This window comes from Neltuma alba, unplaced genomic scaffold (genome assembly GCF_004799145.2).
Source record: "Neltuma alba isolate B1F8T4 unplaced genomic scaffold, ASM479914v2 tig00005857_pilon, whole genome shotgun sequence".
NCBI classification, from domain to species: Eukaryota; Viridiplantae; Streptophyta; class Magnoliopsida; order Fabales; family Fabaceae; genus Neltuma; species Neltuma alba.
Genome location: NW_021634257.1, coordinates 12,016 through 37,159, shown reverse-complemented (window position 1 = coordinate 37,159; position 25,144 = coordinate 12,016). Strand labels below are relative to the sequence as shown.

Genomic DNA, 25,144 nt, shown 5'->3' with positions numbered 1-25,144 from the left:
CGCTGGATCCCTTCCTCCCCCTCTGCTGTCGCTGTTCGTGCCCAGGAGAAGAAGAAGGTGAAGGCGCCGTCGCTCACTGGTCCTCCTCTGGTTGCTCACGCTCTGTTGCTGTCGCTCTCTTTCACTCCAGGTCCGTGTGCGCCGTCCAGCTCCTGTTTTATTTCTCTCTGCCGCCGCTCAACTCATGGGTCGCGTCTGTTCTTTGTTTTTGGTCTTCGCCGCCTCCAGCTCCTTTGCGTCTCTGTATCTCCGGTCCAATATGAAGATGATTATTGGATATTAGGTTGGGGGAGCAAAACGCAACGTTTTGCTCCCCTTTTTTTTAATTATTTTTTTATTATATATTTTTTTTAATTTTCATTTTTATTTTTAAATCTTCCAAAAACTTGCAAACAAAATTTAAGGATAAGGTAGCATTAATTGTCCTCAAAAATCAATTAGTCACAATTAAACCAAAATATGACAATTTTGCCCCTAAAAATAATAATTCAAAATAAAACATATTAAATCAATTAAGGTTAAAAAGACTAATTAAGTTGACAAAACCCATATAAAAGATATCAAAATATATAAAAATAATTGAGTTTGTCACCTTTCAAGCTTTAATTAACCCACTTCGTTGCTTCATTGAATAAGTTTATCGATCTCATCGTCAAATGTTTGTGCTAGAGAAGAAATCTCATCCTTTCGTTACCCGTGGTGTTATATGGCCTGAGCTGTATTGCTTGTTCTAATTATCCAGTTGCAATCGTGAAATTTGTTTTTTTATGATCTTAAAGCATATAATGATCAGAGTATTGTAATTTTTGTTTTAAGGAGTTGAAATTCACATAATAAGTACCTAAGTTATTTTTCATCATAATAATGTGCGTGTATATATAGTAAGTAGCGTATAAACGAATCATATGTGCAAGGGAAATGAGAACTTTATGTGATAGCGGCAAAATGAGAGATCTTTGAGAGACATCACTTTTTTTTTGGGGGGGGGGTTATCAATTTCGAACTCATTGGTACAGCAAAACCCGTTAATCCTCTTCAGGATTTCAAGAACTGCCTTCCGTGAAACTCCTTTACACATATGATCATTGCTAGGTCATGTTTAAGTCACAAGGGCCCTTCTCATGCACAACTCAAAACTCGCCATTGAGTTGGACTCTTGTCAAAGCACAGCCCTCCATTTGGCTTCTGCAGAGGTTCATGTCTACATTATTGTGAAGGACTTCACTTGCTTCAAGTTTTTGACGAAGCATGCTTGGTTCGTGAATCGTGATGAAGACGGAAGAATTCCTCTACAGCGTGCAGTTATGAGAGGACGATCGAATAGAGATTGTGAGAGTTGGTAAAAGCGAAACCAGAATCCGAGTTATAATGTGGAAACTGTTTTTCACTTGTGTATAAAGTAGAAACATTTTTTTTAAGCCAAAAAAAAAAAAAAACCATTTGGAGACCCTCCAAGCTTTGGTGGAACTGGGGTTGGCCGTCACCGGAGAGCTTATCAACTTCACAAGCTCTGATGACGCCGGCTTTTTATTACACGGCTTTGTTTTGAATTACTCTTTAGAATTTGTTTTTCTTTTTTCGTCTTGAAAGACGTGTGCCTCAAAACCTTCAATTTTAAGTCTAGGGCTGGCAGCGGCAGGGATCTCTTTGGCAGGGGTCTGTTTGTTTTGTTCGGTATTTTTTTAATATTTTTTTCTTATAGGCAAATGAGAAGTAAAAAAAATTGTTGTAAAAAAAAAATTCCGCTTTGACCATATTGACTGCGACTTGCTCCTTAAATCCAAGAAATTCGATCGATTAGAACATGTAAATTTTACCTTTCTGTTTTGATACTTAATAGTTACATCGACTATATATATTTTAGCTAGACTTTTCACAACTCGGGAAGACGCGAACCCAATTCTTGCCCAACGAACCTACACCCAAGCAATACACCGACTTGTTTTTATTTTTTTTGGTTTAGAGCGTGAGGTACCCCTTTTAATTCGTACTTGAATCGAACACGAAGATGTATAATATTATTCATCGTGTTTTGTTCTTGTCGTAGTGGAATGCAATAGGGTTAATTTGCATGCTTTATTATTTCTAGAATGCTCTGTTAATTAGTGTCATTTAAATTTAAATCTGCAATAAAGATAAGAAAACAAAGATGGAAAAAGAAAAGAAATATTAATGTTCCTATCTACTTTCGCGTGCTTGAGTTTTCGTTGATGGCGGAGGAGTGCAACCATTGGTTATATTCATAAATTAGGGAATTGATGCTGGTGATCAAATAGGGTAGAACATTATATTTAATAAATTATATACAGTTGAAGTAATAAACATGGTTAGTATTATATCAAGTCATTGTATTCCAAGCTATCTATAATTGGAAGATTTAATCTAAAATAATAATAGTAATAATAACATATAGGAAAACGATTACCAACTGCAAGTGCTAATTGGGTTACACAATTTTTTTGCCCCCAACTGGCCTGGGTAACATAATGACGAGTGTTATATTTTTGGACGTTTAATATGTATACATTTGAATTGGTCCACTTGAGACACGAGAACTCAGCCCATAAGATAAAGACCATCGATCTTTTCGTGTTATACTACCACTATGCTCAATATTAGTATGATTTTTAATTTGATTCAAAATATAATATGTTCATTTATTTTATTTTGCATATTTATTTATTTTTTAAAAGTAATTTCTACAATTGTTCCACATAGTAAATATCTTATTAAATGATAGTTTTAGTCAATGCATATTATCAATATAGATGTTTTAAAGAAGATAAAATATATTTACTATAAATAACTAATTTAACTAATTTTTTTAAATTAGTTAATTAAGTCTTATAATAAGGACCGGATGTAGTATAAGAACTAGTTTGACATTCAATTTGGTCCTAAATATAAGGCCCTAATTTATTTTATCTCTCATATTTATTCACTTTTTTTAAGGTAATCCTGATAAAAGTTGCACGTGTTAAATGTTTCACTAAATAGTAATTCTAACTAATACACATTATTAACAAGTATATTTTAGAAAAGAAAATATCTCTTTATTATAAATAACTCACTTAATTAATTTTGTTAATTTACTTAAATTAATCAGCTAGTTTATCTGTTAAGGACCGGAGGAGTATTAGGTGTGGTTTTTGACTAAGCCATCTAACTTCGTTAGTGTTTTTTTAAAGAATATTTTGTTAAATATTTGCCTTTAAATTGTCACAAAAAAAGAAAAAGACGTCAGAGAAAAAAAAACAGAAAACTGGATACTCTATCCATAGATCCAATTTAATCGCAAGCCGATGTATGTGATTAAATTATATTGTTGGCTGAGCCACGTACTCATTGCTTGTCAGAATCTAGCCATTACAAGGAACATTTCGGATATAACATCATTATGTATTGCAATAAGCATATACATATACACACACACACGCATTTGCATGTTCTCCTGTTTTTATATTGTAATTAATAGTAATTCTAACTAATACACATTATTAGCAAAGATATTTTAAAAAAGACAATATCTATTTATTACAAATAGCTTATTTAACTAATTTTTTTTAATTTACTTAAATTAGTCAACTTACTCTTATATTAAGGACCGAAAGAGTATGATGTATGGTTTTTGTTTGAGCCATCTAACTTCATTAGTGTTTTTTTTAAAAGAAATATTTTGTTAAATTAATTGAAACAGTCACAAAAACGGGAAAAAAAAACAACAGAGGGGAAAAAAACAGAAAAACTGGATACTCTATCCATAGATCCACTTTAATCCATTATATTGTTGGCTAAGCCACGCACACATTACGTGTCAGAATTTAGCTACTACAAGGAACATATCGGATCTAACAACATTATATGTTACAATAAGCATATATATAAATACTACCTCTGATCCTTAATATAAGATCCTGTTTAACTTTTATTTTGGTTATAAATATAAGACTCCAATCCACTTTATCTCTCATATTTGTGCATTTTTTTCTAAGATAGTCCTTCTAATAATTGTAGTTCTAACCAATATAGTTGATTAGTAAGTATATTTTAGGAAAGACAACACCTATTTATTACAAATAACTAACTTAACTTTTTTCCTTATTCTCTTTAAATTAGTCAACTGGGTCTTATAATTAGGACCGGAGGTAGTATGTACATATTTGTATGCACATCAACTAAATTATATCTCTCCTGTTTTTATATTATTCATTTTTCTTTAAACTGGGTCATTGTATTTAACTTTTATCGAACCGTACAAGTCAACATGTGAGGATACTGTTTTTAATAATAATTTGCGTGTGGTGTACAATTGGAGGCCATCGAATTCGGGCAAACTTCTCAACTTATTAAGCTCCAACTTGTTACTGATGGAAGGCCCAAAAAGAACTTGTTCCTGATGGGTCAGACCATGAAATTACAGTAGTACTGTTGTTCTAGGCCTTTCATTTACGTTCGTGTGGAATTATTAACTAATCTTAACTACGCGCATGTGACATCAACCTGATGTGTCGGACAAATTAATTATATGAAATGTTGGCCTAGAGGAACCATAAAAAAATATTAAACTAGACAACACGGAAATACTATATATAGAGGTATTAACGAGAAAGAAGGTATGGTTAAATAATTATCTCTCTCTTCCTCTCTTTTTTTAAATGACAAACGAAGAATGTTGGATGGATTTTTTTTTTTTGGCCAGAAAAGAATGTTGGATGGATCAAACATGCCCACAGAAAAAGGTCTTCCGAAAGAAAACTAAGTGCATGTGATTGAAATAACGCAGAAGTTAATTAGTTAATTCACATATACATTGTAAAATACAAATCGAATAAATTGAGGGGCCAGAGATCAACAGCAACTATAAATTGGAGAATGAGTTATCCTGAACTTACGTTTCTAAGTATATTCTTCTTAATTTGGCGTAAAGCAAATAGTAGATTCTAATAATTTGCCGCGAGAGATGGAACTCGTGAAAATTGAAACTGCTCATCATCATCAGGACGATGAGAGAATGAGAGTTCTTAACGAGGCATCATACGAAGGAAGCGTTTCAACTTTGAACATGCTAATACAGCAAGATCCATTAATCTTGCACAGAATTAACTCGCGAACTATCCTTATTGAAACTCCATTACACATATCAGCTTTACTCGGCCACCTTGAATTCACCAAAGCTCTTCTTGCTCATAAACCTAAACTAGCCCTTGAGCTTGACTCCTTCCGAAGCACACCTCTCCATGTAGCTTCTGCAGAAGGCCAGATCGACGTTGTGAAGCAGTTGTTACTGTAGTATGACGAAGCGTGCTTCGTTCGTGACCAAGAAGGCAGAATTCCCTTGCACTACGCTGTTATAAGAGGGAGACTAGAGGTTGTGAAAGAGCTAATTAGAGTAAAGCCAGAGTCTTCGAGGATTCTTGACAAAGGGAAGACTATTTTTCACTTGTGTGTGGCGTACAACCACTTGCAGATCATGAAAGCTTTGATAGAGTTGGCAACTGATGACACCTACGAACTCCTAAATGAGAGAGACTTGGACGGAATGAACACTATTCTCCATTTGGCTGTCATGTTGAAGCGAGTTGAGGTACTTCTGACTTAGTTTTATAATATAATTCTGCAGTACTATATTAATAGCTTGAGTTTATATATACAGCTAGACGCAAACAAAGTCTGCACTAAATTAGAATTTCGCATAATGAAAGAAGGATCATAACAAATATTCTCAGGGACCAAGTATCAATTATTCTATTCGCCAATTTTGTCGAAACAAAAGACTGTGATCTTAATACCTGATAAACCACTTCAAATGCAAGAGCTTACTATTACATCTCATGAAGACCGCATATATCTGCTGCCCTATTCGCGTTTATATATATTTCAATCTTTTATCTGTACTGTCATACCTCAAAAGCATTACAAATATTTATATATATTCATTTGATTATTGCCTAGACTGTGAGGTACCTCATGTCAATTCCTGAAATAAGAGAAGCAACAAACTTGACGAACAGCATAGGTTACACTGCCCACGATATTCTTCAGCGAATTCCGCAGGACTTTAAGTGCCTCGAAATCCAGGTTTTACTGATGAACTACTCTGGCATCAAAAAAAATGGAGGAACGAACACTCCTGCAGCACTGACGAATAATACTAATGTTGTCGGCCAACAACAAAGGAGACCTCGGAAGAAGTTTTGGAGAAATATTTTGAAGCGTATGGGAAAATGGTTCGATCATAATAGTGACAATAATTGGTTAGAAGACATGAGGGGGAATTTAAGTCTGGTGGCCACTGTCGTGGCAACCATAACCTTTCAAGCTGTATTTAATCCTCCAGGAAATGTGATTCAACAGGGTATATTAGTCAGTTCCAACAGCACCATCAATGAAGAAGACAAAAATTTTACTGCTTTTATAGAATCAAGTCCCCTCGGCTGCTTGCCATTCAAGAGTAATGATGGTCACAACGTTACTCCGCAAACATGTCCTGGAGAAGCTATGCTTGCTTCTCGTAATCCAGATGGCTTTCAGGATTTTGTATTTTGCAATACCATGTCCTTCATTGTGTCTCTTTGCATTCCCTTTTGCTAGTAAGTGGAGTTCCTCTCAAAAACAAACTTGTTGTGTGGATTTTGTGTATAGCCGTGTGTGTTGCAGTCACATTCCTCGCGTTTGCCTATTTTGACGCCCTCCTTCTGATCACTCCACACAAACCTTGGTTTACTCCCACTGATTTAGCGGCTAGCATAGCAGGTGTCACTTGGGAAGGATTGCTTTTACTCGTTAGTGTGTACATCATAACCCTCTTGGTTATCTGGTTAGTAAAGATTAAAAAGCATCGGATAAGAGCAACAGAAACGGAAACAGCTTTTGCTTGATATGACCTCAATCAATGCGTGTGTTGTTGAGGGAGTACTACTATCCCGGCAACAGAGGTTTTTCAAGATTATTGTAGTTGGTGGTGTGTGTTTGTATTGTCTGGGATGCTTTGTTAATTAGTGTCATTTAAATTTAAATTTGTAATAAAATTTTGTTTCTCTGCCGCAAGAGAAAACAAAGATGTAGAAGAAGAAGAAGATATTATTGTTCCTGTATCTACTTACTTTTCGTTTGTGCTTGAGTTTTTATGGACGAGAGAGGAGTATAACCCCGGCTTTCCCTTATTATTTTATCTTATTATATTATTATATTCATAATTTTGGAAATGGATGTTGGCGATCAAATAGAATAGAAAATTATATCTAATTAATTATTTGTAGAGTAATCTAATTAAGTATACTTGTAATAAAACAAAAAAAACAGTTGAAGATTAAACATGTTTAATATTATATACAGCCCTTTTATGGTCATAAGGATTATAATACATCCAACTTGATTATTGCGTGCATTACAAGCTTTCTACAAGTAGAGGATTTGATACAAAATAGTAACAAATACTCCCTCTAGTCCTATATATAAGCTTGACTTTTAGAGATGGATTTGGTCCAAAATATGAGTTTTATTTTTTAGTAGTTATTACTTTTTTCCTATTTTTTCTTTAGTTGACTGTATTTAGTACACACTCTCTCTCATTAATATTACCCCCATATATTCTCTTTCATCGTGTTTGTATTTATTGCCTCTCATTTACTCTCTTAATAAATAAGGCAAATTTGGGGGGGGAAAAATCCATTTCTGGCCTATTTATTATTTTTAATTAACTTTAACTGTTAGTTTGTTGAATGTGATTCGATTATCTGAAGCTTATATATAGGATTAGAGGGAGTAGTACTAATAAAACCTCAGCTCGCTAAGAATTTAAAAAAATGATATATAAAAGAATATTGCTAACGTACGCATTAATATAATTTACGAACACTAGGGTGACGCAAGTGGTAATTTAGTTAATCAGGTAATTTAATATTCAAAGTTCGCTTTCTGGGCAAGACGTTTAATAATATTGCGCATTATTGTATTTGCCAAATGCAGAAAAATCATCCTATGAGAAAAAAAGATCATTGTCCTATTGTGTGGTGCCACTTTAATTTTGAGCCATCAAACAATACTAAATTATTTAAATTAGAAAAAAAAAGTATGGGCTCTATGCTTCTATGCTTAGATCCGTATTAATCACAAGTCAACTCTCTCTCTCTCTATAAATGTAATTAAGCTATTGTTTGAATTCTAAAAATTATACATACAAACCTATGTGCTAATTAATTTATATCAGTAGGTAAACGATGTTAGTGAAACTTTAACACTTATAATGTGTTTTCCCCCTTTCTACAAATTTTCTTTTCGGGGGGGAAAAAAAAACAGAGGTTGAATTGGTCAGAATCGGCCAAAAGAAATACAGCTTATGTCTTTGGATTGAATGGTTAACCGGCTGAAGAGGACATTATTAGTGTAATGATCCAATGGACGGGTCAAAATTCAGAAAACAATATATTCAAGTAACATTGCCGATAGAGTATAAATTTATTATTCCAATGGTGTGATGTTATTTCACAAACTGAGTTCTGGACAATGCTTTCACATAATTCCAGAGGATTCGCCACATCAAATTGTTTTAAAAAAATACATAAATAAAACTATTGCAACATCCCATTTATGGTTTAGTTTATTAGCCAAATAAATTCCGTCTGTCACTAAATAAGAACTCAATGAATGTATTCTTTAAAATAAGATGATGAAATATAAATATATTTATTATATCTTTTAATTTTCGCAACCCTGAAGACTATTCAACTACACACCTGATTAGAGTAATCAACGATTAGAACATTAAGAAATCAACGCAACATACTTTGACAGATTCTTTCAAAATGATTTGTGTGGGTGTATATGTATAATGAAGCATACCTACACCTTTGGCATTCACGCAAGCGAGACAATCAATAATCAAAATGGGAACTTCTCATCGTGAAGAAGACACATTGAGCGTTCTTTATGAAGCATCTCGCAGAGGGTCTTTATCAACTTTGAACTCAATCTTGCAAAAAGAACCATTAATCCTCCACAAGATCTCACAAAGTGGCTTCACCGAAACTCCTTTACACATATCAGCTTTGCTTGGCCACCTTGAATTCACCAAGGCGCTTCTCACATACAAACCCAAACTAGCCATTGAGGTTGATTCTTCCAAGAACACACCCCTCCACTTGGCTTCTGCAGAAGGTCACATCGACATCGTGAAGGAACTTCTTAAAGTTAATAACAAGCCATGCTTGTTTCCTAATGAAGAGGGCAAAATTCCTTTGCACTGTGCAGTTATCAGAGGGAGAATAGAGGTTGTGAAAGAGTTGGTAAAAGCTAAGCCTGAGTCTCTGAGCTTTCTTGATGACGGAAACACTGTATTTCACTTGTGTGTAATACACAATCGTTTGGAGACTCTTAAAGGTTTGGTGGAATTGGAACTTGCCATTTCTGGGAAGCTTCTTTACTTCACAAGTTCTGATGGAGTGGGGAACACCGTTCTCCATTTAGCTGTCACGTCCAAGCAAGTTGAGGTATGATTGATATTATCCTTCCTTCTATATCTTTATATACATACCATATATATATATATATATAGTTTTCTTCTTACATGAAAGGGTTATATTTTCCGAGAATTATTGGCTGAAACGATAAATCTGGAGTATTGGTGTGATTTCATTGTGTCATAGAGTAAGACAGATGCAGTTTATCACATGACGATATTTTACGGAGTGAGATAAAAATTGAATAAGAAAATCCGAACTTTACCATATAGCTAGCTAGTTTGGTTATTTAATTTAATAACCATTATTAATACGAAAAAATTGGTTGTAATGTTCAGTTTATAATTTACTCCCTCTAGATAGTTTGCTGTTTTTTCCCGATAGTCGAATCACCGGCAAATTAAGCCATTAGCCGCCTGGTCGGATGGATGACAGCGTCGATGGAGGAAAGATCAAAGAAATTTCGGGTTAATGGGTTATAAGGAAGGAAATGGAGCCCCATCTTCAAATGACCCCACCCCAGCCGGTTATAATATTACTCAATAATTCATTTATTATTATTATATTACAGAAAATTTGACTTTATGCTCAAGTTTGAAATATTTAAATAGGAGGAAAAGATGAAGATGAAATTGAAATGCAAAGCTTCGACTCATGTGATTCGTTGGCGAGTTTGGATTTTTACTATTCTCTTCTTTTCGTCGTTTACTTCTCCTTTTTCTTTTTTGTCAGCCAAACTCTATATCCTCTCTTTCTTGTTTTCTTTCTTTCTAATTATTTTTGTTTTAGCAAATTAAGAAATATGAACAGAGATATATATATGTGTGTGTGCACGGGCGCGCGCCCACTCGCTTCGTCTTCCAATTTTTTCTTGTCATGAGATGAAAGAAAATTACCGCACAGGGAAAATAAGCCACTTCGATCCAGCTGATGAGTTATGAGTTTATTGGGCAAAATAAGCAAACTAAAGATAAATTATAAAATAAAAAAATATTTTAAAAATATTTGGGTCTAATGTTTTTGCCCCAGAATCATATGACACCTCCATAATATATACTAACATGCATGTTTATTATTTCAGACTATAAGGTACCTCCTATCAATTCCTGAAGTAACAGAAATGGCAAGTTTGGAGAACGACATGGGTCTCACTGCCTATGAAATCCTTAAACGCAGCCCGAAATATTTCAAAACCCTAGAAATTCAAGTCATGCTGATGGAATATTCTGGAACCAGAGATGATGAAAAGAACAGAATCCACACTCCTTCTCACACGTCACCGCCAGTTGCAAGACCTCGAATTCGAAAGAAGAAGAAGAAGAAGAGAAACTGTTTGATAAGGCTTTTGAAATGGATTGGAGGTTGGTTCAAACACAAGGGGGACTGGGTAGAAGAAATGAGGGGAAATCTGAGTTTAGTGTCTACCGTTATAGCCACCATAACATTTCAATCATTAGTTAACCCACCTGGTGGCTTCATCCAACAAGGTTTATCTCAAAGCTCATCCAATATTGAAGCCCTAAACTGCACTATCCTGTCTAACAACAAGTCCTATTGGGTTTCTCTTAGGATTATAATTCATGTTATATGAGGGTTATGTTTCCCTTCGTGTAATAATATTATTCTGTTTTGAGTTTCCACTTGTAATAAAATTATTTTCCGATAATTTAACTATGTTATGTCTATCTAATTAAGATGCGTTTGGGTAGAACTCGTATTTATGACCGTTGGCATCAAAATAGGGAAGAAAGGAATCGATAACACTCATCCACACACCAACCTCGGGAAACAAGTACCCATATGTTGGAAGAGAAATGACATTGTTTCATAAAGATTAAAACAGGAAATGGGTTTAAATATAAGGATGATTGAGTAGAAGAGATGAGAGGGAATATGAGTCTGCTGATCAAATTTTATATCAAATATAACCTTTCAAGTTTTAATAAACCCCCCTGGTGGCTTAATTCACCGAGGTTTATCTCAAGAATTGATTTCATCATCACATGTTTTGACGGTGGTGATGGTTCTTTAAAAAGTAGAAGGAGAAGAGATGACGAACAAAAGTTGTGCACTATATCTTGGAGACGTAACACTTTTCTTTAATTTATTTCATCTCCACCTATTTCAATCTTTGGTTAACAAATCTGGAAAAAGTCATAAAATGTTATTTCATGAAGATTAACGTCCTCCTAATAGTATGTAGAAATTTCTTAAAATAAGACAACATTTTACCAGTTGTAACTCTCTACACAGCCTTTTATATAAATGTCTTAATTTATAAAAACATGAACTTTTAAAAGCATATCTCTTCACTAAAAACATGAACTTTTAAAAGCATATCTCTTCACTTTAAAAACATTCCAACATGTTTCATTTCGTATGGCCTGAGCTAGATTGCTTGTGAAGAAATGTGTCAGGATAATCAAGATCTCTATGTAAATGACCCAGTAATGAGAACGTAACATATGTGTTTCCTATATGATTTATTTCTCAATTAATTTGTTTTGTTGTTGGCACTGAGTGACAAACAAGGTGGATCAATTTTACTGTTGACTGACTGACGAACACTTACTTTATTTGTGTTTACATGGTTTATTTCGTAAGCTCTAAGACACTTATCATGATTATATGGCTTAGTGATATAAGATTTGATTTAATTATTTTTCATGTGATAATTAAAATTTCGGGCAGGTTAACTCACTTTGCACTAGAGAGAGAGAGAGAGTTTCTAACAGAACTAAAATTTCATGGAATTTTCATTCCGCAGGCTTGCAATTCCTTTCCATTTAACCTACACCTATTACCAAACACTTTTTTAGCTATCCGTAAACTACGTTGGGAGGTTGCTAAGGTTAGGCGACGATTAGAAAAAGCGGGTTGTGAAACAGCGAACAGAAAAAGAAGAAAGCAGAAGAGGAAGTCGCAAGCTGCAGAAACCATTAGGCAATCATCCTCATCTCATCTTCATTCACACCCAACGTCCCATCCACACCGTTTTCACCGTCCTTCTTCAGCCTCCGTTAAATCATCTTCATCTTCATCGCATTCTAACATGGCTGAAGCTTCTCACTTGATGGTGGCTTCTGTGATGATGCATAGGTGTGGCTGAGCGTCCCTTCTTCTGAAGCAGTGAGAAATTGTCCAAAAGCTCTTCCCTGCGTTATATTGTCTTATTGTTATTCTTTTTGAAGGCAAGTTCAATTTTTTTCCACACCAAAATAAAGTTTGAACCAGGCACTTGGTTCAACTAGCAAAGAGTTAAGTTGTGACAGTTTAGAATCCTAAAAATGCAGCCACGTTAAATACTTGGGGGGAAATTATTTGCCTTTTTTTTTTTTAACAATGAATAAAAAACTGTATCGGACGGGATATCCGAAACAGCAGCCGAGGTAACTTCCTACTTGTTTCACATGGTTTACCTACATATATGACTACAAAGTTCTCTAACTCAGTATACAAATTAATTTGGGCCCAATTAAGTTCTCTAACTAAAAATGGAGCACATCGAAGATATCAAGTAATCCAATTCAAAATAAGGTCAAAAAAATTGTAAACCGTTAGCCTCTATGAACTCACTACTACAGAGTGAGGAATACTTGACGCTAAATATTTGACGGTTATTAAAAAAACCGTCAAATATAGTTCCCCTGGGAGAAAACTTGACGGTTTTAATAGGAACCATCAAGTTTTATGGATAATACTTGACCGTTTTTTAAAAACCGTCAAGTAAAAAACCGTCAAGTATTTTCCATAAAACTTGACGGTTATATTATAACGGTCAAGTATCTTATCATAAAACTTGATGGTTTCTCCTTAAACCGACAAGTTTTATAATACTTGACGGTTGTTGCTTAAAACCGTCAAGTATTGTTTTAAGATACTTGACGGTTATTAATAGAAACCGTCAAGTATTTTGTTTTAAAACCCCCTTCCCTGTTCATTTCGCTCTGCCCAGTTCAAAATTTCTAGCGCCCCCTTCTGCTTCGAACTCTCTAAGCCGCCATACCCACCTTATTTTCGGCCCTTCCCTTTTGTTTTTATTGATCGTCCTCCATCATCGTCCCTCTCTGTGTCCTCCTTCATCACTGCGGCGTCCTCCTACATACTGTTGTCACGCATTGTTCTCCACATTGACAGCTTCAGTTTGTCCTCCTTCGTCACTCGCTCCTCTTATTTCCTTTAGTGCTTCGTTAGAAATAATTGTAGTTGAAAGAGGATGATAGGATGATGTTAGGACTGTTCACAATGCGCACACAGAAAATGGGTTTTTCAGTTTGGCCGAATGGGTTTTTCAGTTCAGCCGAAGGGGTCTTTTGCATTTAGATCAGTTTTTGGGTTTAGGGTATTTTCAATTTTTGTTTTCGCCATAAATTGTTTGGTAAATAATCGAAATTGCTAATGTTTCAATTTTTGTTTCTGTAATTGAAATTGACTGACTGCTGGTTTTCTGCCATAAAGCCTGGGGAATGCTAAGTTATAAGCCGTTATGCTGTCAAATTTTTTTCAAATGGAATAGCACATCAGTAGTAGTAGAATATTTTTCAAACTGAAGTGAAAGTGAATTTTTGTTGAATTACTAGTTGCTAACAACTAGAATTACTAGTTGTTAACAAGTAAAATTAAAGAGGGATAAATGTGATCAATAGTGCCTCATGTGTTTACTTTCTATTTTTGTTTAATTCTCACAATATCTTTGAGTCGCTAATCACATTTTTTCTCTAAATGATTCATCTTAGTCGGGGACTATGGGCAAGAAATGGATGTCCACCAATCGTCTATCATAAGAATATTGGGATGGGGTAGAAGATTTTATTAAGTTTGCGATTGAGCACGCCGATGATCGCAACAGGATTATTTGCCCCTGTCTTAAGTGTTGCCTTCTGAAGTGGGTTTCGCCATCTGATTGTGAGAGCCACTTAATTATCAATGGAATTGATCAAAGTTACAAGTGTTGGACAAAGCACGGAGAGACAAGAGATGCAAGTAATAATAGTTGAGGGCATAGTGAAAGCTGTGGATCATCTAATCTTGACATGAGTACATGTGAAGCCGATCGTCTTAAGGAGATGACAAATGCGATTGAACGGGAACTTGACGATTGTCCTGAAATGTTTGACAAATTGAAGTATGATGCTGAGACACTTCTATATGAAGGTTGTACTGATTTTCAAAAATTGTCTGCAGTGTTGAAATTGTATAATTTGAAAGCAAGAAATGGGTGGAGCGACAAAAGCTTCACAGAACTGCTGTTGCTTGTTAAACAAATGCTACAAAAAGAAAATGAGCTTCCAAGTAAAATGTATGATGCAAAGCAAGTGTTGAGCTTTGTCGGCCTCAGCTATGAGAAGATACATGCTTGCCCCAACAATTGCATTTTGTTTAGAAGGAGTATAATCACTAACTGAGTGTCCTAAGTGTAATACATTGCGTTACCAAGAGAATGGGAAGAGCCCGAAGAAGGCATTATGGTATTTTTCCATTGTGCCAAGATTCAGACGTTTCTATGTAATGTAGAAGATGCGAGAAATTTAAGTGACATGTGGGTAAAAGGGTTAAAGATGACATGCTTCGCCATCCTGCTGATTCTCTAGAATGGAAGAAGTTTGATATTGAGTATCCTGAATTTGGGGAAGAAGATAGAAATCTAAGCGTTGCATTAGCCATTGACGGGATGAACCCGTATGGGATGCAAAGCAGCACCCACAGCACATGGCCAGTGATTTTGTTTATATATAACCTTCCTCTATGGCTATGCATGAAACACAAGTATTCAATGATGTCTATGATAATCTCTGGGTCAAAGCAACTGGGAAATGACATAGATATATATCTAGCTCCATTAATTGAAGACTTGAAAGTATTGTGGGAGAATGGAGATGAATGGAGTGATGTATATGATGCATATAAGAAAGAAACATTCAAGTTGAGAGCTATGTTATTTGGCACAATTAACGACTTTCCTGCGTGTGGTAATCTCTCAGGGTATAGCATTAAAGGGCAACTTGGTTGTCCCATTTGTGAAGAGAGCACAGATTCCATAAGGTTGAAGTATGGAATGAAAAATTCATATATGGGACATCGTAGATGGTTGCATTGTGATCATCCTTACCGGCAATTCAAAAAATATTTCAATGGGAATTCAGAAGAAGGTAAGGCACCTACACCGTTGATTGGGGAGGATGTATTTCAAAAGGTGAAAGATATAGATTGTGAATTTGGAAAACCTTTCACGAAGCATGTTAGGACAAGTGGGTGAAAGAAGAGGTCTATTTTCTTTATACTGCCGTATTGGATAACCCTGAATGTGAGACATTTTCTTGATGCTATGCATATTGAGAAAAATGTATGTGAAAGTTTGTTTGGCACATTACTCCATATTCCCGGGAAGACTAAAGATGGCATAAATGCCAGGCTAGACATGGTTGAAATGGGGATAAGGGAGGAATCGGCACCAGAGGATAAGGGAACTCGTACATTTCTTCATCTGGCAGCTCACACCCTTTCTAAAAAGAAAAGTAGTTTTAATGAGTTTCTTGCTTCAGTAAAAGTGCCGGAAGGTTACTCTTCTAACATTAGTAACCTTGTTTCAATGAAGGATATGAAGTTAAAAGGTTTAAAATCTCATGACTGTCATGTCTTAATGGAAAACTTTATTCTAGTAGCAATACGGGCTATTTTACTTGATAAGGCACGAGTTACGATCACAAAGTTATGTTTCTTCTTTAAGTCTCTTTGCAGCAAAATGATTAATTCCAGTAAATTGCCAAGATTGCAAACCCGAATCATAGTTACATTATGCGAACTTGAAATGTATTTTCCTCCGGCCTTTTTTGACATCATGGTCCATTTATCTGTCCACTTAGTTAGAGAGGTCCAACCGTGTGGCCCAGTGTATTTAAGATAGATGTACCCAATTGAGTGTTACATGAAAATATTGAAAGGGTATGTGAAAAATCGATGTCCGCCAGAGGGTTGTATCGTAGAACAATATATTTGTGAAGAGGCCACTGAATTTTGTACCCATTACTTAAAAAATGCAAGTGATATTAGGGTTCCAATGCCTCGTTATGAGGGAAGGACAGATGGAGAAGGGATTATGGGAAAGAAAGTTGTAACTATTTCAAACCAACAGTGGGAGCAGGCACATCTATATGTACTGCACAACTCCGAAGAGATTGAGGACTATGTGCATGAGCATATTGATGAACTAAAGAGGGATAATCCCAATAAACTTGAAAGTTGGTATACCAAAACACACAATAAACAATTTACAGCATGGTTAAGAGAGCAGGTGCATGGCAAGTATAATAATGATCCTAATTCTGTTTTGAAGAAATTAAAGTTGTTGGCAGATGGACCGAGCAAACATGTGATTTCTTTCATAAGCTACCTTATCAATAGGTTCACTTTCTATACTAAACAGAAAGATGATTGGAGTAAACAGCAAAATAGTGGCGTAACTCTTGTAGCTAGTACCATGCATATATCGAGTGCCAAAGATAAAAATCCTATTTATGCACGTATGTCATACTTTGGAGTGATTGAGGATATTTGGGAGTTAGATTACATTGAATTTAGAGTTCCGATATTTGGTTGTAAGTGGGTGGATAATAATAATGCATTGAGGATTGATGACTTAGGGTTCATACAATTGAATTTGAATAAGGAAGGATACAAGAAAGAGCCATTCATTTTGGCTTCTCAGGCTACACAAGTGTTTTATGTCCCTGACCCGGATACTAAAAGATGGTCTGTTGTTTTGTTGACTAATAAAATGAATATTGAAGAGACGGGGTATGAAGACAATGCAATTGAAGATGGTCCATTTCAAGGGACATCACTTGATTCTCATTTAAATGAAGATCAATCCATGTACATCAGGCACGATCACAACGACGGAATAAGGATTTCAAAGAGGGGGAAAGTGTTTCGTAAGAAGATCAAAACAATTCAAACCAAGAAGAATATACAAAAACATAAGAGTAGAAAAAGAAAAAGATCTTCTTAAACATGCATGTAAATTCTCTTATTATTTTCTTTGATTCTTTTATTTGTTTTAATTTTGTTCAAGTCAATTTCGTCATTAATGACTTTATTTTCATTTAATGGATTCTGATTTATTTTGTTTAATTGAATTTCATTGCAGATGGCAAACGATAGCAGATCTAGCACCGATAATCCATCTCAGCCAAGAGATGCCTCTGACCAAGAGAGACAGTTGCAAGACGAGGCAGCATGCATACAGAGGGGCCTTTGTGTCATGCAAGAGGTCATGAAAGCTCGAACGGAAGGAAAGAAATTTGTCGTACATTGGAATAAGAAAGGCCAAGTTGTACGGTCAAATAAATTTATCAGCTATATTGGGGCAGTGGCACGAAGCACCGTGCCCATTACAGTGCAGCACTGGAGGAGGGTTGATCGTTCAGTACGAGACGCTATTTGGACAGATGTATCGGTAATATATTATAACAACTCAAATTTCATTTTCTTACAAGCTGCGTGACACTAATGTGTTGTTTTATATGTTTTGCAGTCTGCATTTGATATAGATGAGAGCAGGAAGAAGTTTATGGAGGGGAAGGCTGGGAGGGTACTACGCTCTTTTCGATACTTTGTGACACACAAGTACTTGAAGGATCCTTCCACAGTCGACGAGTCCGAGGTTCCTAGCTTGATACGGGACTTGGTCAAACCATCAGATTGGGCTGCTTTTGTGACGTCACATCATGATAGTCAATTTCAAGTAATAATCCTTGCTCTTTTTGATATTAAATAGTCTATTTTGTTTAATCTATATACTATTGAATTGTGAATCGACTTTGCTTTTGCCGGAATTAAGTACCCAAAATAAGGAAAGGGTAAAGAAGAATGAGTATCCCCACCGAAAGGGGCACTTGGGTTATGCAGGCCTCAAGCAAGAGGTGACTCAGAAGGAGGGATCAGATGTCACTATATCCCGTCAGATGCTGTAAGCATTGGCCAGGCAAAATAAAGATGGCCAAATTGATAATCCTCGCGTTAAGGAGGTCGTGGACAGGATGGTGAGTATTATTCTAAATTAAATAATCCTCACATTATTGTCAAATATCTTTAAGCATGAATAACTATGTCAATGTTTGTTGCACAGGAGAGTTTGTCCCAGGAAGTTTCACAGGGGGCATATTCTGCAGATGACAAGGATATATTGAGGAGGGCATTGGGGACTCCTGACCATCCTGGTCTTCTTAGGGGCGTCGATTATGGAGTCACCAAGAGGGATTACTTTGGGTACCAACAAAAGCCCTCTTCATCGTGCACGCCTTTCTCTGCTGAGTTCATGGAGTTGAAGGAAGAAATACGCTAGTTAAAGGAGCAAGTTAAAGCGCAAGCACTCCTAATCGAGTAGTTGATCAAGAATCAAGCACCACAGTCGGCTCTAGAGCCGGGAAAACGGGCCGAGCCCGTCGGGCCGGCCCTTTTAGGCCCTGAAATTATGAGGGCCGGGCTTGATATTTTTCTCTTAAAATGAGAAATAAGCCCTGGAGGGCTGGCCCTAAAGGGCCGAGGGCTTAAAAGGGCCGGCCCTGGAGGGCCGCGGGCCGGCCCTTTTAAGCCCTTTTATAATTTTTTTTATTTTTAAAATTTTTTTATATAATATTAATGTTATTAATTTTTTACATTGTTAATAATATTTCAAATATTTAGTTATTATTATCATTTTAAAATTAAATTTAGTTTTAGACAATAATTTATCCAATTAAATTTTTAAAAAATGGGTTAATTTGGACTTTAATAATGATTTGATTTATATTATATGCGTCGATATTTGTAAACTATATATATATATATTTGATAATAGAATATTTTTACACTTATCTAACTTGTGATTCTATAATTTGAATTAGAAATTCATGAGTTTTAACAACAATGTTTCTCACATTAAAGTAAAATAATAGTTATATTGCAAAATGTAAAAATAAAATTCTTATAAAGAAGAAAAACTTGATATTTTTGTTACGAAAGAAAAGCATACTTATGAAGAAAAATAATTAATTATAGTGATGATGAAGTTTCAAAAGATTAATGATAATGTTTATTTATTGCACAATTGCATTATAGATAAAACTTTTAGATGTTGTTATCTTGTTAATGAATGTTTTAGATGTTCTTAGATATTGATGAATATTTATATATGATAATATTTTATATTTGTGACTTAATTTTATTCATATTTATGTCTTTTATTAATAATTTCATTGGTTTATTTTTATATTTTTATAAAAAAATATGATAAATATAAAAAAATAGTATTTTTTCTTAAACGGGCCAAAAGCCCGCGGGCCGGCCCTGGCCCTGTAACTTAAGGGCCGGGCTTAACAAATTGGGGTATTTTTAAAATTTCAGCCCTGGAGGGCCGGCCCTTTTAAGCCCGCCAGTCCTGATTCCCAGCTCTAGTCGGCTCCGAATCTCAGGCCAAGTAGCAAAGACAGCTGCACATTCCCCTTGCTACCTGAGGTATGATACTTGTGTTTATACAATTACATTCAATAATTTATATGTCTAGCTACCTTGTCTCTCATGTTAAATCAGGGTGAAGTGGACGTTCAATGTATGGCAGATAGCCCTAAACATCACACTGTTGCAACGGGCCGCATGTTCAATTTACTGGGGGAGAGTATGATTCATAATGTGCCTCTCCCTGCTGATCATGTGAGGGTGCAGTTGAACACTGCTATTGATGCAAATTATGCCCTCCCAATGCCCACCCCAGATGCAAAGATAGTGGCTCAAGCAGTGGGTAGCTTTGTTGCTTGGCCTGGCTGTCTTCTTACATTAGGACATCCTTCAAAGGTATATATGTATAGGTCTACACATTTAGCTGATTTAAAATAAACTCTATTTTAATTACTAACAATCTATTTGTCAGTCTAAGGGGAAGAAGAGCCTATTGGTTGATCACTCATTATCATTGCCACAGAAGCAGCCCTCTGAGGCCGTTCAAGTGGTATCATCAAGATTCCAAATATGTCTTAAGGAATATGCAGTTGGGGCTAGATTAGAACATAGTGAGGATTTCATGATTCCCTTAGAGTTTGAGCCAGAGGTCTATGGTCGACCCTTGTCAGATTTCGTCACAAATGAAGCATTAAAAAGAAATTCTGACGCATGGAATGGCCAGCACAAATGCCTGTAACTTTTATATCAAGTATTTGTTAAAACCTTAACTAAATACTTAAGTACTTGAGCATTTACATATTGATATCTTTGTTTGTTGATTTAGATATCTTTTCAAGAACTTTATAGCCCCCAGTGGCCTTGATGACAAGTTCAAGATTATCAGCCCCCACACTTTTGCTGGCCACGGACCTAATATGAAGAAAGACTTATCCAGAGACTTGTTGGGTATCTTCATTTCTAGGGCAGCACCGGGGGCTCAGACTTTGTTTTTGGCGCCTTATGGTCAAGGGTACATACGTAGTATACTGAACTTTCCTAAATTCTTTCATTTTCAAAATAACTTGTAATTGTTCTAATTGTCTTTCTTATCCTTAGGGGACAATGGACGCTGATTGTGGTCAATTCCACAAAGCCGAGGATTTGGTATCTTGATTCTCTTTATGGGGATCCAACCAATCGACCATTTATGGTTTTATTGTTCAACAAGTAACATTTATATCTATTATTTAAATTTAATTTAATTTCTTGCTTCAATCTAATTTTTGACAATCATTAATATTCAATTTATTGTCTTCTCAGGGCTTGGTGGCTATACCGCACAAATCAAGCCTTACCCTGCCCCCCGGTAAAAAACAGCCAATTTGACGATACTTTCCTGTAGAAGAAAGTGAAGGTATTCATTACCATTATTTACTATTATACTAAATATGGTTTATTTATATGATTGACTAATATTATTTCCTTTTCCATTCTTTACAGTGCCCACGTCAGCCCAAAAAAAGCTCCCATTGTGGATATTGCGTGATGAAATTTATGAAGGAGATAATTATGCACAATGCTGACACAATCCCTACGCAGGTAATATGCATTTGTTAAAGTTCAATTTATATATTTAAGAATTGTACTTACTGTACCTTTACATTTATATCTAACTTATGTCATAATTTGTGGTTGCATACAATACTTTGTCAACACATATTGCACAGTGTATTCATCCACTCAAATGGAAGAAATCGTTGAAGAGTTGGCGATAGCCTTATTCTGTCAGTGGGCACAAAATAGATCGGGAAGTGTACATTAAGACAATGTATGTACAGCTTTGGTTTCAATTTTGGTTTTGGTTCATTTTTTGCTGTTGGTTAGTTTTTGGCATTGCACAACTTTGGCAATTGGCTAATTTTGGAATTGGTTCACCTCTTGTACTTGTCCAGAATTTTTATATTACTTTCCTCAAACACAAGTTTTTTAAATATTGCAGTTGGTTTTGGTTCATGTATATATAATAATGTAAATTATTTTTGGTTCATTAAGATGTATATGGCTGAATTGGTTTGAATGCTGGCCTGCATGGTTCTGTTGAATGAGCCTTTGTTCGGTTTCAAAATTGCAGGGGAGCTGTTGGCAAAGCAGAACGCGTATATAAAAATAATGCCAATAATACTTGACGGTTATTACTTAAAACCGTCAAGTATTCATATAATACTTGATGGTTCCACAAGGAACCGTCAAGGTATACTTGACGATTTTTCAGAAATAACCATCAATTTTTTTTAACAATACATGACGGTTCCCAAAACCGTCAAATATACTTATAATTGTTTCAAAATAATTGACGGTTTTTAAGAAATAACCGTCAAGTATTCAGCACATAGTTTACAGTTTTTCTCAAAAACCGTCAATTGTTTGAATAATAATTAACAGTTCTTCATTTAAAACCATCAAATATTATTGAAATATTCGTTGTTGAAATATATGATGCCAGTATACTTGATTGTTTTTAACTGTCAAATATGACTGAAAATAACCGTCAAGTATTTGTCATTTTGTAGTAATGACTCTTCACTCTCTCGCCCTCTCTAATTATCAGTTAACCTAAATTTAGATGACTAGAATCAATTATATTCTTTAAAATAATTATCCTCCGATTCTTTTTATAAGTTTCAAATAATTAAACTACACAAGTCAAACAATTAACTAAAATTGGTTAAAAATAATACATAATTAAAAAACATGCAACTTATTTTCTCGCAACATCCTTATTTATCAAGAGTGTGAATCTCAGAGAGAATAGGTGAAAAGGGATAGAAAAGAATGAGTTAAAAAAATAAATAGAAAATATATAATTAATTAAGAATAAAAAATAAAAAAACACATTAAATATTAAACACCTTCAAAGTTTCATTTTTTAAAAGGATTAAACCGTTCAAAAAATTCAAGTATATAAAAAGGGACAAGGTAGCATTAATTATTAAGTACGAATGGGAAAGTTTATGCGGAGCCCACGTTCAAAATTTTAAGTGGAGCCCAAATAGAAATAAATAATTTTAGGGAGGCTTTAATTTGGGCCCTGACTTTAATTCCGAATATTGAAAATCAAATTATTGACAAGGAAAATCTCGCCGACATTTTTATAGTACAATAATAAAGGTGCCTCCGGCGCAAAAAGCACAAAAGGTGCCGCATATAATTACTGTGATACAAGAAATCAACTTAATTAGTAGATAAAAGATGGGAAAATGACATTAAGGTCCCATGGAGAAGAAAATACATCAAATAGGTCTCCTGAAATCTCATAATTTTTCTGAAGTCCCAAAGAGACTTCAGTGCAATTTTCAGAATCCACAAATTACTGTCTTGCCCTGCCCCTGCCATCAGAAACAAAACAGGAGAAGTTCATTTAGGTGAGGAGTTCCTGCGCAATATGCTTGAGAGAGAAGACATAGGGAAAGAGGAAAGGAGCCATTGATGATGAAATATCTTCTCCGTTACTATTAGTGAACTCCAAAGAGCTTCCATGTGAATCTCCACAAATGTTCAGGTATGAAACTTTCTTTCCTCTCTTCTCCTACCTTTCTTGACAGATTGTGCATTTGTTTGGGAATAGAAAATCAGAAAATCATTTTTGTCTTTTTGGGTTGCTTGTGGGTGGTTTTGGAAATGGGATTCACAAGTTAATCAATATAAAAGCTGTGTTTTTTGTTGGTGTGTGTTAGTGATTTAAGCTGGGTGTGTAAGATGATCATGGGTGCTCTGTTTTTGGGTTGCTTGTGGGTGGTTTTGATCTGTTTTGATATTAGTTCAGTGGCAAAGGAAGAAGAAGATGAAGGTTAGTGTGGGTGAAAACCCTCAGGACAAAATGGGATATTGTGTTGTCAATCAGGCCGCGATAGTTGTCAATGTGTGCCGCGACACTTGTCAATATAGCTCCTTCAGTTGTCATTGACAGTTGCGTGCTTCTTGATGCAGGTTTAAGTTACTGATGGCGAGTAAGTCTCAAAAACATCTATTTTGCTTTGTTCACATAGGGGGAAGTTTATAAATGATGGAGAAGATGATATGAGATATGTGGGAGGTAGTGTAAGAACAACCAATGTAAAGGAGGGCACAAGTTATGAAGAATTGAAGGAAATTATATCATCCATTGCTGGAGAAGAAAGCAACTCATTTCTTCTGAAATTCTTAGTTGTGTTAAGGGAATTTTTTTGTAAATAAATACACACCACTAGTTAGTTTTGTAATTATATGCAACCCCTATGTTTTTTTGGGGATAAATTGTGAAATAGGTGTAGTTTTATGTATATAAAGGTATAAATGAAAGTTGGCTATGAATTGGTATATTAGATTCTGCTATCATTTCAGTTGTCATTACCTGCACCCTGTGTTGTCATTAGACCTGTTATGACTTGTCAATAGAGCACTGTGACTTGTCAATTAATTTGCTGATATAAGTTGTCAACAATATGAATTCAAGTTACTTAACCTGTTTTAGTATTATATGATATTTTCAATCACTTTATCATATTATACTTTGGTTGTATTGTCATATATAATCATTATTAATGAAGTGTCAATGGTGAGACTATGACTTATCAATAGTCGCACTGTGAATGGTAGTGCTATGACTTGTCAATAGTGGCACACTAACTTGTCAATGGTAGCACTGTGACTTGTTGTTCGCTGAATAACTTCTTAAAATGGTTGGGTACTGCGGCGAATATGATCAGGAGCCACGGCACCTTACACAGAATGACAGCTACTTGGGACAGATGGGGGAGCCGCGACGGATATGGTTAGACGCCGTGGTGAATTATCAGTTGTCAATGGTGGCACACTGACTTGTCAATTATGGCACACTGACTTGTCAATGGTGGCACTATGACTTGTCAATGGTGGCACACTGACTTGTCAATGGTGGCATTATGACTTGTCAATGGTGGTACTGTGACTTGCCAATAGAGCACTATGACTTGTTAATGAAGGCACTGTCCCTTATCAATTGTATATAAATTTGAGTAACACCTGCTTCTTAATAATTATATTTTAATGCAAATATTACTTAACATTATAAATAAATGACACGCTCAGTTGTAAAAATTTTGAATATCAATTGTTAATATTCACACATTTATTTGTTATGAAATTGTTAATATCACTTGTCATTAACTCCTGTTATATTAATTGTTATTTTGGATAACTCAGGTTGTTAATTTCTACGCTGAGTGTTGTTGAGCTATATAGAATTGAGAATT

General features: G+C 35.2%; 3 protein-coding genes across 3 annotated transcripts; all 3 read left to right on the top strand.

The window, feature by feature from the left end:
- Positions 1–5,470: 5,470 nt before the first annotated feature.
- LOC114748904 (uncharacterized) lies at positions 5,471–6,591 on the top strand. Its single transcript, XM_028937368.1, has 2 exons — positions 5,471–5,584; positions 5,953–6,591. The coding sequence occupies exons 1-2, from the start codon at positions 5,471–5,473 to the stop codon at positions 6,589–6,591; spliced, it is 753 nt and encodes a 250-aa protein (XP_028793201.1).
- Positions 6,592–8,885: 2,294 nt separating this feature from the next.
- LOC114748903 (ankyrin-1-like) lies at positions 8,886–11,049 on the top strand. Its single transcript, XM_028937367.1, has 2 exons — positions 8,886–9,488; positions 10,540–11,049. The coding sequence occupies exons 1-2, from the start codon at positions 8,886–8,888 to the stop codon at positions 11,047–11,049; spliced, it is 1,113 nt and encodes a 370-aa protein (XP_028793200.1).
- An 8,999-nt stretch (positions 11,050–20,048) lies between these two features.
- On the top strand, positions 20,049–23,875 carry LOC114748901 (uncharacterized). The gene is made up of 6 exons (XM_028937366.1): positions 20,049–20,288; positions 20,365–20,627; positions 20,719–20,904; positions 20,991–21,038; positions 23,609–23,721; positions 23,862–23,875. The coding sequence occupies exons 1-6, from the start codon at positions 20,049–20,051 to the stop codon at positions 23,873–23,875; spliced, it is 864 nt and encodes a 287-aa protein (XP_028793199.1).
- Positions 23,876–25,144: the final 1,269 nt, after the last annotated feature.